General features: G+C 52.1%; 2 protein-coding genes across 2 annotated transcripts; one reads left to right on the top strand and one right to left on the bottom strand.

Annotated features, from left to right (window-relative positions):
* Positions 1-2,120: 2,120 nt before the first annotated feature.
* On the bottom strand, positions 2,121-9,497 carry PtA15_16A375 (uncharacterized protein; the record flags this gene model as incomplete). Its single annotated transcript, XM_053164058.1, has 11 exons — positions 2,121-2,159; positions 4,164-4,522; positions 4,614-4,935; positions 5,261-5,423; positions 5,482-5,610; positions 5,670-5,774; positions 5,830-6,080; positions 6,144-6,269; positions 6,354-6,518; positions 6,581-6,881; positions 9,481-9,497. 11 exons carry the CDS (start codon positions 9,495-9,497, stop codon positions 2,121-2,123), a joined length of 1,977 nt encoding a protein of 658 aa, XP_053028022.1.
* Positions 9,498-10,047: 550 nt separating this feature from the next.
* Positions 10,048-10,323, top strand: PtA15_16A374 (uncharacterized protein; the record flags this gene model as incomplete). Its single annotated transcript, XM_053164057.1, has 1 exon — positions 10,048-10,323. One exon carries the CDS (start codon positions 10,048-10,050, stop codon positions 10,321-10,323), a length of 276 nt encoding a protein of 91 aa, XP_053028021.1.
* Positions 10,324-15,503: the final 5,180 nt, after the last annotated feature.

The raw sequence follows: 15,503 nt of genomic DNA, 5'->3' as shown, positions 1-15,503 counted from the left end.
TTGAGATTCTGTTTTGGGTCTTGACACCAGGGGAAAAAGTGTGGCACTCTCTAGAGAGTGCCAGACCGTAACTTCCTTCAGCAACCCTGGTGGGTATCAGGCATGCAACATGTGTGCCACATACACAAATTAAGCTTGTGTCAATAGTGATGTTATTTTCAACTCAGGCTGATATCATCTTCATCCTGACCTTGGCAAATTCCACAACTTCACCTCACCCAATTCTCAACTCCAGCCTGAATCAACCTGGAACACATTCCATGTTTGTTCCAGCTGAGGATCCTGAAATTCATGTGTCCATCAGAACAGGCCAATCTTGGTCAACTTCACTGTGACCAGGCAGGCTCAACTGATCAAGCCACAAGGGGACCTCAGGATGTATGCATCTCCTGGTTATCATTTCAGGGTGGTACAATCCAACTTCTATGTCAGATAGACCTGAAGTGGGAGGAGGTGGAAGACACCATAATCATCTCTTACCTGCCTGGCATGTTGCAACAATTTTGTTCAGGCCAAACATTGTTCAAATGTGATGTAATTAGCATCAATTTTTCAAATTGCCTGACCACTGGAAACACATGATCCCCTGGGCTCCACAGTTTAACAGTTAATCATCACCAGACCTGAGTATTGGCTAACTTATCCAGGATTGTACCTTGAGTTATAAAGTGCGTGAACAAGTGTGGTCTTGGAATCACTATTGTTACCAACCTCATTTGACAGAGTTTTGATGCCAGGGTTGTACTGGCCATTTGAGGGAGTGTCTCCTCAATGTCCAACACAAACCTGCCATCAAGAGGAGTGTGCACTCTGTTTAATGGCAGAGTTTTACCAGCCTTTGAAGGGAGTGTGTACTCCCTTCAATAGCTGCTACAACCCAGCCAATGAAGGAAGTGTGAATTTCTCCTCATGGATGGTACAGAGTGCTGGTTAATTGGATGCAACCTGCTTATGATGGCTGATTTATACCAGTCATTGATGAGATTTTCAACTCCTCTTGATGGCAATTACAAATCGGACATGAATTTCACCCCGAAATTTGGGCAAAATTCAGGGTGGAAATGGTTGAACAGGATCTTGCAAAATTTCTGGCCTACTTCAAAGTTGGACCTGTAGGATGCAGCTAGTGAGAAACTACCTTCAATGGCCAGTTTTTACTGGCTATCAAAGTGATTGTGTCTCCTCAATGGCTGGTACAACCCAGCCAACAAGAGGATTTCTCACTTCCCCACTCCCTTTGATGGAAGAGTTGCACCAGCCATTAAAGGGAGAGTGTACTCCTTTTGATGGCAGATACAGCCTATCAATCAAAGGGAGTGTGAGATCCCCCCAATGGCTGGTATAGCTCATAAAATGGATGCAGACTCCCTTCAATAGCTGTTTTTCACAGGACATTGAAGGGAGTTCAAAATTGGCTTGATGGCTGTTACAACTCGGCCATCAAAGCCTTTAGATGGCTGTGTTGTAACAGACATTGAACAGGGTGTGTACTCCCTTTGATGGCCAGTACAACCTGGCCATCAAAGGGAGTCTGCCTCCGATGGCCAAGTTGTACCCGCCATCAACTCCTCTGGATGGCGGGTACAACCTGGCCATGAATGTCACCCTGATGTTTGGGCGAACATCAGGGTGACAATGTTGTACAGGATCTTCATGTGAAATTGCTGGCATATGTCACAGGTGGACATGTAGTATGCAACTAGGGGGTGACTCCCTTTGATGGCCGGGTTGTACTGGCCATCAAAGGGAGTGTGTCTCCTCAATGGCCAGTACAAACCTGCCATCAAGAGGATTCCCAAACCCCCTGACTGGGCACCATCACCCACTCTCCAGGTCATCATGGTCAAGCAACAGCTGCAGGAAAACACTAGGTTACAAACAATATGGGTCATAGGGAGAAACCAGATAATTCACATCTGCATCCAAATAGCTCATGTGAATAAGGTGGCTGAACATGGTCCATGAGGAAGCCAAAACAAAATCTTCACAAATCACGCAAATGGCCTGTAATGAGGACAGAATCAGACAAGTCTAGGTAAGTATCTGGCAGTCATCATGACTTATCTTCAAATCCAGATGCCTGAAGGATAGAATAAAATCCAAACTAATACTATCAGGAGTTACAGATGAGTTGTAACTTGCACTGAACTCATCATACTCTTATACAATAGTTGCTAAAAAGTTTGCCAACAAAGTTGAACACAAGTTACCCACCCACATTGAACTGACTTCTGACCAAGTCAAAGATAAAGTTACGGTCTGGCACTCTCTAGAGAGTGCCACACTTTCTCCCCTGGTGTGAGATTCAGCAAAACAGCTGTAACTCAGTGCAATTTGCCTTTGGTGGCTGGTGAGATTGCCGATTGGACATTTTTGCCAGGTTTTTGGGCAGCCAAACACTTTTTTGGAATCTGGCAAAAATCTCATTTCACAAGATTCTAAATATTGCCAGAATCTCACTTTTGCGGGGCACCACGAGTTCAGATTGAGTTCCTGCCCCGCGGCCAAACGGGCCCCAAGTTTAGCAAGCCTAAACCTGAAATCAAGCATGAGGTTTACTTGACCCGGGGTTAGCCCAAACTTGACACAAGTCCCTCCCTCACGCCTACGCTCGGGGGGGGGGGGGGGGGGGGGGGGGGGGGGGGGGGCGGGGGGGCAAAGGGCCCGCCTCTTGAAGGGAGGGACTTGCATCCAAAGTCGGCTTACAAGGGGGAGAGCTACCAGCCAAATGGCTTGGAAGTGATCTCACCCCCCTATATTTCCCAGTAGGTGTTGGATAAACCTATGACCCTTGGAACCATCAGAAGCGCAAGACTTCAAGCATCCTCATACCAGCTTGACAATCCCAAATATCTCCATTGCCTCTCCAGAATTGTTGTGTAAATATTTTAACATTGTAAGCAATCCGGCCCATTCAAGCCTGGATATCCAACAGACACATCCGGTGCTAATTCCACAAACAATTATCGCACAGGAGTCAAAGTTTTACATGCATATTATCAATGTATCCCTATTTAACACTGACCGCTGGCTGCATTGAGTCAGAAACCCATTAGAGGGTCCATGGACCAATGATCCAAATGGATCCGCACCCGTCAAACTCTACTTTGCAAAAGTCAGGTAAATGATGGACTAAAACTTACAAGACACTGGCTATTTTTGGCCAAATGTTTCCAAAAAAAAAGGAAGGATACCTGAGAAGCAAGGCTACAGCTTTGTCTACTCAGAATCATCTCCAAGAGGCTGTGTTGTTTCTAAAGAGATGTTGAGCCTAAAAAATGTGAAATTCTGACTAATTTCTCAAAGTCCGCGGGCCCCGCGGGCAACTTTTGACGCAAGCCTTTCCTACGGAGAGTGGCCCGCGGGGACACGGGGTCCCTTCAGGACCGCCGTTCAGCAGGCTATGTTAAGCTTGGGTTAGCCCGGACCAATATACAATTGCCAGCTGGTGAATTAAGGCCCCATTTGGAGCCAACATAAATATAGGTGATATAATCATTTGTAAATTCAATGAAAAATACAAAACTCAACATGAAGAATCCAATTTTTTTTGTAGGAAACCTACAGTACTGGCCTCATCAACTATGAAGTCAGATTTAACTGATTCAGCCATCTTCAGCACCATAATACCATTATATTGCTTTGTTTTGGTCAAAAGCAATATAATGGTACTACAGTACTGAATATGCCTGAATCAGTTGAATCTGACTTCATAATTGAAGAGACCAGTATTGTAGGTTGCCTAGAAAAAAATTTTGGAGGCTTTATGTTGAATTTTGTAGTTTTCATTGAATTAACCAATGATTATATCACCTATATTTATATTGGCTCCAAACGGGGCCTAAGTATATGCGCCAAACCAACACAACATCTCATTATGCATACGCAGCACAGCCGCCAATTCTCACTTGCACCAAAACTCGAGACCTAACCTACTCAAAATTGCCCCGGCAACAAAACCGACCTGTACTAACGCTGCACCAAAGCCAACACAATGAGCGTCTTGGGCAAATGTTTTCCATTGAAGATGCTGTCCAATTTTCTGTTTTTAGCCGCTGTCTGCATGACCAGGGCTAAAAACATGTTTTCTGGAACTTTAGGTATGTATTTTCAATGAAAAATGTGTACCCAGTCCACTCGATGCATTGCAGAGTTGCGTGCACCCAGGTGCGTGTGCTGAGCGATAGCGATAGCGTCGTCGGCGGCCGAGCCTGTCCATCCGATGGTATCTGTTGTCCGGCGTCGGCCGCCGGAAGCCCTGAAGCCAGTCGGGGCCGGAAAGGCCCGCTCAGCCCCCCAAAGCCACAAGTGCGCTGCCGGCGCGGAACGGGCCCGGTGCTGAGGGATTGCCAAAGGGCGCGGGCCAGGCGGGCGGGCGCCGCGCCACCCAGCGCCGGGAGCGGGCGCTGGACGGGGCGCTCTCCCTCGGCGTCTCGCATCCAGGCGCACACCCCATCTGGCCCGTAACGGGTGATGGAGGGCGTGTTTGGGCCCTGTGCGGCCGTGCGGACGCAGAGGTTCTCTGTGCGGGAGACGAAGAGCACGGGGCCAGCCGCGGCCGCTCCCGGCCCGCCTCCTCACTCCGAGCCCTGACTCCTCCTCTCTCTCTGTACGCGAGGACCGAGGAGCGGCAGAGAGAGCCCGCTCTCTGGGCGCGCCGTTCTCGGCCCTCGTGGTGCCCCGGGCGGCCGTCTGGCCCGGCCTCCAAGGCTTCTCATCCCGCGGCTGGCGGCCGTGGTCCGGCGTGGAAGGGCCGGGGCTCCTTGCGCACTCCCAGCCAAGGGGGATGCACCCAGGTTGTGTCCCCGCTTGGCGGACTCTCCAGGCCACACCAATGCCCCACCGAGCACACGTCGGGCCCCAGAACCCCGCAGCGACCTGGGCCGCTTGCTCGGGCGTCTTGCCTCCGCCGGCCCGGCGCTGGCGCATCGCCGTCTGAGGAAGGGGGGAGGAGGAAAGAGAAAGCCAAGGTTCTGGTTGCGAGCATTGCGAGAAAGGGAGGGACATGCGATGTGCGGCCGCGGGAAGGGCACCCGGGCTAGGCTGCGGCCTCGTCGGGCTCAGAAGCAGCAGCAGAAGAAGAAGCAGCAGTAGAAGCAGCAGGAGCAGCAGAAGAAGAAGAAGGATGCGCGGGATCCGGCTGGGTGTCGAGATGCGGCGGAGTGTCGAGGCCCGGAGCGTCCTTGGCGTCGTCGCGCCCCCGGGCCTGGCCGTCAGGCGTCTCGGCGGCAGCTCCGGCGGCGGCGGCCTCGGCATCGACGATGCGCCGGGTAAGCGCCGCGTTGAGGGCCCGATAGCGGTCGACGAGGGCGGCCAGCCGGGCGACGGCGGGGTCTCGTCCGGCTTGCCTTTGGGAGACGGCGGCGCGGGCGCTGAGGGCGGCGTTTGCGGCCTCGAGGGCGGCGATGCGGGTCTGCTGGGACCTGTGTGTCCCCGCGTCAGCCCACACACAAGGAGAGAGGGGGAGAGAGGGAGACGGACTGGAGGGCGGCGCGCAGCCGGGCGGCCTCGGTCTCCAGACTCGCCGCCGCGGACGCGGCCTGCTTCCAGGACGCCCGCAGCGCGTCGACGCGGCCGGCGGCGGCGCGGATCCGGCGCAGGTCGTCGTCCCTGTGTCCACACACCCTCGTCAGTGTCTGGGCCCGGGAAGAGAGGCAGAGGGCACGGACCAGACGAGCAGGGCGCGGGCGAGCCGGGCGGTCTGGAGCTCGAGGCCGGCCAGGACGCGCAGCTGGGGCGCCTGGAGCGCGAGTCTGTTGCGCAGCTCGTGCGCTCTGGGAGGCTGTTAGTTCAAGGCGAGAGGGGGAAGGGGGGGGGGGGGGGACGTACTCGGCATGGACGGCGGCGAGGTTGGCGGCCTGGATGGCGACGACCTTGGCCTGCTCGGCGAGCTGACCGCGCAGGGCGGCGCGGGTGCTGATGAGCGCGAGGTTGTCCTCCTTGAGCTTGGCGTTGCGGGCCTTGATGAGGGCGTGGTAGACGGCCTTGTTGCGCTGGTCGGCGGCCGAGGCGGCCTGGGCGTCGGGCCGGGCGCCGAGGTTGAGGGCCAGCTTCTTGCGCAGCTCCTTGTTCATCCGCAGCTGTCCTCCAAGCCCATCAGTCTGTGTGTGGGGGGGGGAGGGGAAGGGAAGGGGGGGACGGACGAGGTTCTGGTTCTCGGCTTCCAGGCCCGCGCCGCCGATGTGCTGCTTGTGCACCGAGCCCAGCTGCTGCAGGTGCTGCGAGCGCAGATAGAGCTCGACGTGGAGCTGGGTGCGCAGGAGCCGGTTCTGGTCCGCGAGCTGGCCGTCGGCGGCCTGTGCCTCTGTGGCCTGCTGGTCCGTGGCCTGCGTGTCCGTGGCCGGGGAGGGGGCGGGGATGGGCGGGGATGGACAGGGGGCTTGGATGCGGGTGCGCTGGCAGGTCTCGAGGATCTCGGCGGGCTCGCAGAGGCGGAGTCTGTGCGCGAGTTCCTTGCGCTCGGCGGCGGGGTCGGGGCGGAGGATGTGTGGGGCGAGCCTGTGCTGGTCGATGATGGGCTGGACAGACAGCTGTCAGTTGCGGCTAAAAGGGGGCAGAGGAGGGGGAGAGGGGGACTGACGAGGACGAGGGCGTGGAGGGTGTCGAGCGGGAGGCGTGCGGCGCGATGGAGGAGGGCGTCGAGGGCGGGCCCGGGAGTGTCGGGGCGGAAGGCCTGGAGGGCATCCGTGGGGCTGCGCAGGAAGGCGAGGAAGTTGCAGGGCGCGAGGCCGTAGAGGAAGCCGAACAGGCTGGTGATCGCCGCGGACAGGCTGCAGTGGGCGTCGACGGGATGCGGCTCCTGCGGCGGCGGGGGGTGGGCGAGCAGGGTGGTGGCGAAGGCCAGGAAGAGCTCGGGCAGGTGGGTGGGGATGGCTGCTGCTCTGCGGGGGAGGATGAGGAGGAGAGCGTCGATGGTGAGTTTAGTTGATTGTTTTGAGTGTGGGTTTGATTGTGGGTTTGATTCTTGGATCGTTTCTGTTTCTGGGTTCGTTTGGTTTGTTTCTTCGCTCGTTTTTGTTTTTGTTTCTGCTTCTTCGATCGTTTTTGTTTCTGTTCCTGTGCTAGTTTCCGATGTTCCTGTTTCTGTTCCTGTGATAGTTTCTGTGCTGATGAGGCTGTTGATGAGTGCTGGGAGGATGTTGGTTGTGCTGCTTGTGTGTGTGCTGAATGGGTTCTGGCTGAGGAAGAGGATGAGCAGGCGGAGGGTGGTGGTGGTGAGGCTGGCAGCGATGGCGGCGAAGAGCTCGGCGGGGTGTGTCCGGGCGCGGCGGAGGAGGGCGGCGTGGGCCTCGGGGTCGGCGTGGCAGCGGGCGAGGAGCTGGTCCATGCTGAGAGGCGGCCGGCAGGCCCATGGGTATGCCGAGACGGACTAGGTCGGGCAGGGGGTTCGCAGGCAGGAGAGGGGGAGCCTGAGGTGCTAGGGATTTCGGGGAGATCGGGGAGTCAACGGAAAACGACAGACTATGTAATAGTTGAGACCAGGCCCATACAAATGAATCCCAGGGTGGTACACCCTGGAAAGTTTGGAATTTCCTCAGCTTAAGTCCATAGTGCAAAATGCACTAGACTAAGGTACAGGAAGCTTGGTCTGAGGTGCGCAGACTCAGTCCTGAGGCAAATGCTCAGCTGCCCCAGCTGACTCATCCAAAGTCCCTCACATTGAAGGTCACGGGTACATGCTTGACCTCCCCATCCCTCCAGGTCAACAAGAGTAAGCGCCCTGTAAGCTCCCAACGCGGGGAGCTTCACTAAGCAAAGAGGGACACGGAGAGCCGGGGACAAAGGGCAAGGGAGGATCCTTGGAGGGATTCTGGAACCACTGTACTGCTTGTATTTCAAAAGGAGCTAGCTCAGGGGAAGGTCAGTCCTTCCTTCTTCATACAATTGAGAGAAGAAGAGAAAGAGAAGAAGAAGGGGAGAAGAGAGCAATGGGAGAGAAGGAGAGGGGAATGCTTACCTAGCTCAGGGGAAGCTCAGTCCTTCCTTGCTGAGCTAGGTGGGTGCGGGGCAATGGGATCTAAGTAGGCGGCCGGATCCCTGTCTGTGACACTCTTGCGATAGGTTTGGTGAGCTTGCAGGCTGCGGGCTCACACGCCCTTGTTGACAAAGAGGAATCCCACCTGGTCAATTAAAGCTATATGCAACAACTTTGACCGGGAGGAATCCCTCCCGGTCAATAACATTACCGTGGGGAGTCCCTCCCGGTCAACTGCCATATTGAGCAGTTGACTGGGAGGAGTCCCTCCTGGTTGAATGCCATACACAGCAGTCCATCGGGAGGGACGACCAGGAGAGACTCCTCCCGGTGGACTGATGTGTATGGCAGTTGACTGGGAGGGACTCCTCCCGGTGGACTGCTGTGTATGGAAGTCGACCAGGAGGGACTCCTCCCAGTCAACTGCTTGATATGGCAGTCAACCGGGAGGGACTCCTCCCAGTTGATTGCTTGATATGGCAGTTGACCGGGAGGGACTCCTCCCAGTTGACTGCTCAATATGGCAGCCGACCAGGAGGGACTCCTCCCAGTTGACTGCTCAATATGGTGTTTGACCAGGAGGGACGACCAGGAGGGACTCCTCCCGATGGACTGCTGTGTATGGCAGTTGACTGGGAGGGACTCCTCCCGGTGGACTGCTGTGTATGGCAGTCAACCGGGAGGGACTCCTCCCAGTAATGTTATCAAAGAGGAGGGATTCCTCCCGGTCAAAGTTGTTGTATAGCAGTCGACTGCAAGGGATTACTCCCAGTCGACTGTTGTATCATGTTGTGGACTGGTCTCCCTCCCAGTGAGCATGGGCCCCAAGTATGCCCTTGTTGACCACAAGGCATTCCTCCTAGTTGACATGGGCACTTATTCTTGTTGATGGGGAGGAATCCTTCCCAAGGCTGGTCAACAAGGAGTAAACATCCTTGTTGATGATCAATGAGCACCATTACTGTGCAGGTGTTGAGGCAGATGGCTCAGGGACTCTAGGCAGATGCAAAGACTGTGCGCCAAGTCCAACACTGAGCTACAGTCTTAAACCATACTCACTATCTTCTTTTGATGCTGAGCTACTCCATGATATATCATGGAATGAACATGGATGAACTTAAAGTCTCACCCTGGATTGCGCATTTCAACTGACAGCAATTGCTTGATTTTTTTTTCATAGTGTCCTAGTTGAAGACTGTGTTTTGACAGCCTGGGAATTTCCCTTCCATTTTCTCTTCTTCAGTTTGTTACACCAACCCGCACGCAAGCCACAACAGATCCCCTAGAACTGTCCACCAACAGGATCATTTCATGCGTGCAACACGCTAGAAGATCCCAGTGAGGATTCTCCTGTGGCTAGCTCGTGCTAGCATGACACACATTCTCTCCCAGCCGAGAGCAATGGCTTGAGCTGAGAATGTGCTTCCCAGGAGGCAGCCGGGCAGAAGACAAGAGGGCTAATAAGTAGCCACTCGAGCTCGGCACGCAAGCTTCCCCTCGTGCACCCAAGCTCTTCTGCCATCGCTGTCTCCTCACAGGGAAAATCCCTTCATTTTTTTGCTCTAGTCTTTTCCTAGAAGCAAATCCACACAGCACAAAGTTTTTTCCCAGATGAGATCAGTGATTTTCACATATACAAACACAGATCTACAATCTTTTTTTGTTTACAAACCAAAAGCTAGAATGCCAGACATACATGACCTGACCCACTCTGTCCAAAACCTAGGGTCCAGCTGAACTGCACCAGCAGAGAAGACCACAACAGTCAGCTTCCCCCACGCTAATCCGCCAGGAGCCATTCCAGGCAGGAGGACCAAGTCACATTTATCGTTAGCTGCAGAGAAGGCGGCAGCCAAAGGCGCCCAATCGGAAGGATTGGAAGAGGAGGACGACGGCAAAGAACCTCAAATCATCAGTATGCTTTGAACTGCGAAAGGCACAGGTGAGACGCATCCCTGAATGCAGAGCCAACTCAAACAAAGAGAACAACATCCTGAACCAATAATTTTTTAATTTGATCGGAAAACCACCCCACAGCCAAAGAACCAGACGCCAAAGTGAAACTATTAAAGATGGCGCTAGAGGCCCAAATGTCAGGCGATGCGGCGAAAGCAGATAAGATCTTGAACGCTTTACCAGGGATCTCCAAAGAAGAACAACCAAAAAAAGCCGCCTTGACCGTAGTGAAGCACATGGAGAAAGAGAAGGGAAACGTGGAGCCGGTGAAGGAAAACAGTATTGTGCTGTTCCGAACCAAAGTCAATACGTTCCTAGACCAAGGACTTCCTCCGTTCTTTGACAGGAATATGAAAGAGATAAAAGGCAAGCAAACGTCCCTTCACCAATAAAAGAAAAAGCAATTGGAATGAGAAAGAAGGTAGAACTAACGATCACTCAAAAATAGGTCCTTTACCGCTAACCATATTCAACAAGGGCTGGCAGGACACCGCAATACTGTATACGACGGAGAAGAAGCCAAGGTTGGAAAGCTTGTCAGGCGACCAACACCAGTACACCGTTTTCAAATACCCGAGTGATTGGGAGCAAACGTTTGGCAACTGGACCATAAACCATTGTGGTTTCTATGAGTCGTTAGCAGAGATCTATAGGTACCCAACGGTAGCGGGCTGGCTTCTCAAACACAAATCCAATGCCAATAGAATCCACCTGAAAGACGGGTCTATGGAAGCATTAAGGTACGACATCCACCTCTGCACCAACGCCTTTGCGCATCGAGTAACGGTCAACGGAGTGGAAGGCTTCCTGAACATATCTGTGTTCCAATCCAACATGGCCCAGGAGGCATACGCGGATGCCCGCAGTTTTGATGGTTTGGGTTTCAAAGACAACCCATACGCTCTGGGAGGCCCAAGGGACGGTATAGACCCAATCACGGGCATGCCAAAGCACTGCCAGCATAATCAGCTGGGTTAAGGTTATCCAAGTTAAACTGGGATGAACACAACCAATTTAAACTTGGTTGATCTCAACTGATGAAATATAAATACAAGGTACCCCCCTTGGATTTATATTTCATTGGCCAAGATCAACCCATTTTGAATTGGTTGAGTGCATCCCAGTTAAACTGGGATTACTTCATCCCAGCCAAATATGCTGGCAGTGAAGACAAAATACCGCAAGTCCATCTCTAACCTGGTTTTCAACCCAGGCTACCAACCTCAGGGTATGCCATACCAAGCCCCGCCAGCAATGATGCACCAGTTCAATTTCCCTGGCCAAAGCCACTCAGGCCCGCCACATTTCGCACCACCGGGTCAGTGGCAACAGCAGTGACCCCCTAGGCAGCGAGGGCAAGGCAGGAACGGCTACCGCGGGAAGCGTTTCAACCCGCAATACCACAAGCAGCAAATGGCGAGCCAGCAGAGCCACCCGGGAAACGGACAAATGGTCTTAAGGGACCCAGTCGCTAGGTGAGACAAAACCGGCAGCGTAGCAGCAAAGAATGCCCAACTGACAAGGTGGATTTTTCCTCCCTTACGTCTGATAAGTCACCAAGCCAACCCAGCACAACCAAAGTAGGGCCCACGTTTTCCTTAAAAAAGACAAAATTGTTTTCTTCAACTTTTGTACACACCCAGTGTGACTGCTTCCCAAACCAAAAGCCTGTTATTTCCTTTTTCTCTTCCACTGTCCATCCAATCCAAACATGTTATACTAAGTCTGTCATGAGCTCCATACTATTGCTTTCTTTTTTGGATTTTTCTTTGGTCTTGTTTCCTATCTGAAAGCCATGGTTACCAGCCCTACAAACCTATTGACAACAGCAATGAAAACCTTCAGCTAGAAACACAAGCAACAGAGAGCCAAACAGAGCGCAGTGAGAGTCAGAAAAGACCAGCAGACTGGCCGACAACAGTGCGCTGCGAGATGAATATTCCGCTATGGGAGTCGGCGCTGAGAAACGCAAACCTATGGGAAGAATACCAAGACGTGATAGTGGGTTTCTGGGAAGGCTTCAACCAAGGCATACCAAAACACCATGTAGGCAATCTCCCACACTATACACCTCCTAACCACTTGTTGGCCTGGCTGGCAAAAGAAAAGATACAAGAGTCCATCCAAAAGGAGATCGCCGTGAACAGGATGTTTGGCCCCTACAAACCCGAGGAGGTATACACAGTTTTCCCGTTCTTCAGGAAAAGTCCGCTAGGAGCGGTAATAAATGGAGACAGATTGTTTCAACCAATCAACGAACTCTTGGTCCCACAAAACAATCCACTTGTACTGTCAGTCAACTTGTTTGTAGATGCGGAAAATTTTGCGACTACATGGGACGATTTTGCTCAAGTGTCCAGATTTTTCAGGAAGATCGACCAACCAGTCCTGCTAGCCCTTTTTGATTGGGAAAAGGCATATCGCCAGGACAATGGCCATACCTAATGATCAAGGATTTTGAAGACAAAATAGTGCTCAACACTAGGATCACTTTTGGAGGGGTAGCCAGATGCGGCTCTTTTGGAAGGCCGGCAGACGCATGGAAGAACCTGATGAAGCATGAGTTTGACGTGCTGGAAATTTTCCGCTGGGTCGATGACAACCTTTTCATCAAAACCCACAAATCAACGGTCTCAATGACTGACATTGTGAAATGGTCCACCGAACTAGGCGTGAAGACAAACAAGACCAAATTCTCTCATTTCCAACCCAAACAGAAGTTTATCGGTTTTCTGTGGAACGGCAAAGAGAAGAAAGTCCGCCTACCAGAGAAAAAATTAGCGGAACAAATACAACAAATAAGAGAATTTCTACGCCTGGACCACCAGGCCTTGCTGAACCAGGTAGAGGTACTAGCAGGACGTTTGAATCACGTATCTATGCTCCTCCCTCAGCTACAATGTCACCTCTGTTTGATCTACCGGTGGCTGAAGAACTGGCAACACAAAAAGGCCACCTGTTTCACCCCGCAAGACGCAAGAGAAGACCTTCACTTCTGGCTTGACACACTGCTGCCGTTCACCAACACAAGGCTAGTAGCAAACCCCGACCCAACGGAGATAGATTGGGTAGGAGATGCGTACTCATTGTATGGTGTAGGCGTGCTAATAGGCTCCCGGTGGTCCCGTTTCAAGGCAATAGAAGGATGGAGCCAAATGTTGATACCAAAAAGGACAATTGCTTGGCTCAAAACAGTGGCAATAAGGATAGGCCTGCTAATGCTTCGGAAGCTGAATATCCGCCAAGGGAAAATGTTAGCAGTATGGAGAGAAGGCCTTGTTCACAATTGGAAATCAAATGACAAATGGGTAAAGGAGGAGTGGAAACGCATACAGTTGATACTGGTAGACATCGAGCTCGACCTAGTCGCAAAGAGAGTGACCTCTGCCAAAAACAAAGCGGACGGCCTGTCAAGAGGAGACTTGTTGGGCCACGCTGCAGCCGCTTTTGTCCCAATCATTTTGCCAGAGGACCTGAATGTATGGCTCACGGAACAAGGCCCGGAGGCCACACCGTAAAGCTCCCGTAGTTTTCTAAGTTGTTGGTTTGTCTTTGCAGCCTAGAGTTGTTCCCAATCCCCCCCCCCCCATACCCCCTCCTTTTTGTGTTGTTTTTGACATCCTGTACGATGCAAAGAGGCAATCCAGATAGACCTGCACCGCAGATATTTCTTAAAGCGCACATGACCCACATGTTTTACTCTATTCCATGTGCCAAGAGACAACACTTCCCGCCACCGGTGGAGGGAAGAAAGCTAAGCACCCCGCTCAAAACAAACTCAGGCCGGGCCCACGGGCCGCCAAGAAAAGAAGAGGGGCCAAGGGAGAAGAGGCGCGGGGAAAGTCCCCGCTTAACACACTGCGTAACGGTGTAGTCACTAGGCCCGCCCGCATAATAGAGCAACAGACAACCAGCAGCAAGCCATACTCTGTCCAAAGTGGAATTTGGGAAATGCTCTATAACAAATGGACAGCTTTCACGTCAAATGGCGTTTTACAACTCAAGCCAACAGCCCTAAACCGTCAATTCCTCCGGGGTTTCAGCCCCAACACAATAAATAGTTACAACACAGCGGTGAAAAAGTTTATGTGGTACCAAAAATCCATTTCGCAGGTACTGTTGATGTTAGTGCCTCATCCCTCTAGTACTCCAAAGCTCAACCTCATACTCCAAAGCTTGGTCCTCATACTCCAAATCTTGTTCCTTCAAAATGACATCATTTTGATCGAACCTCTGCTATGACTCTTGATTTGCTCCTGCAAGAACTCCACTTGATCCTCTCCACCTTTGAATTTCTCATATATAAACTTGTTGCTTATTCACACCTTTGACTTTTTCCTTTGGGGAACCTGCAACAACATTTGTTGCCTTATAGCTCATATATCATTCATCACATCATCACAATGTCAGCTGTTCCTCCATTATCAATATCATCATCTATTGATCTCCTTTTCTTATCTGCTCCGCTCTCAATCTTCAAAAGATCCTCTTCCATTGACTTCCTCCAGTGATCTATTCGCGAAGTCTCTTTCCCTTCCTATTGACAAGCCGTCGACCGTCAAGACTCCGCCTCAAGTAGCTCAATAGACCAGTATGTTTATCTCAGAAGACTTTCTCGACTGACCGACATTGACATTTGTTCTTTCCAGTTCTGCTTCTTTCCTTTATTGTGTCCTGTGTCCTCCTTTCTTCTCCTTGTTCACTGACCTCTTGTTGTCTCTTGCCTTTGGGTACATTTATTTTCTTTTGTGTATTTCTCATTGCCATCATGTTAAACTTACTCAAAATACACCTTTAGTTTGTCACTTCACAGGTACCTTTCCTACTACCAGCGACAGCTAAAGACATCGTTGGTTTTGTGTTCTGGGCCAACCGCAACGAGGAACAGACGACAAGACACGAAGTCGCCGCAGGAACCATCCAGAAGTACCTTTTTGGTTTGCAAGCTTGGCACAAATACCACGACGAGCCGTAGCCAGACCAAGCCAAGCAACAAGTAAGCGTTCTCCTGCGCGCGGCGGCCAAATCAGACGCCCTGCTACCATCCAGGCCAAAAAAGAAGGCAGTCAAATTGAAACACCTGCTATTTCTGACAAAGATTTTGGTAAAAGGAGGACCAAGAGACCTGGCGGTTTTTGATCTGGCGCTGGTGGCTTTTTGGGGAATGGCTCACTTGGCCGAATTGACATACGAAGCAACGACAGGACCGCTCCGGACAGCAGTCTCGTTGCTCACGTCGGACGTAGTGCTCCCCGACAAACAAACCGACTCAATCCTTTTCCTGCGACTTTGGAACGCAAAGACCTGCAAACCTGGAGAGGTGCAGTACATACAGCTCAGGCCAACAAACAATCTGTTGTGCCCGGTGATGGCGGTGAAATGCCGACTACAAGAAGCCAGAGATCAGAACACCTCACTGTTCGGGTACAACCCAAACAAATCGAGGCGACACCTAACCAAGACAACGGTAGTACCACGCCTCCAGTCAGTCTGGAGCCAATGGTGGGCCAGCTACACTAACTGTAGCGTTAGCGTGGCGTAGCGTAGCGGAATTCCGCTAAATTTTAGCGTA

Source organism: Puccinia triticina, chromosome 16A (assembly GCF_026914185.1).
Source record: "Puccinia triticina chromosome 16A, complete sequence".
Lineage (NCBI taxonomy): Eukaryota > Fungi > Basidiomycota > Pucciniomycetes > Pucciniales > Pucciniaceae > Puccinia > Puccinia triticina.
This window is presented reverse-complemented; position numbering and strand designations above follow the sequence as displayed.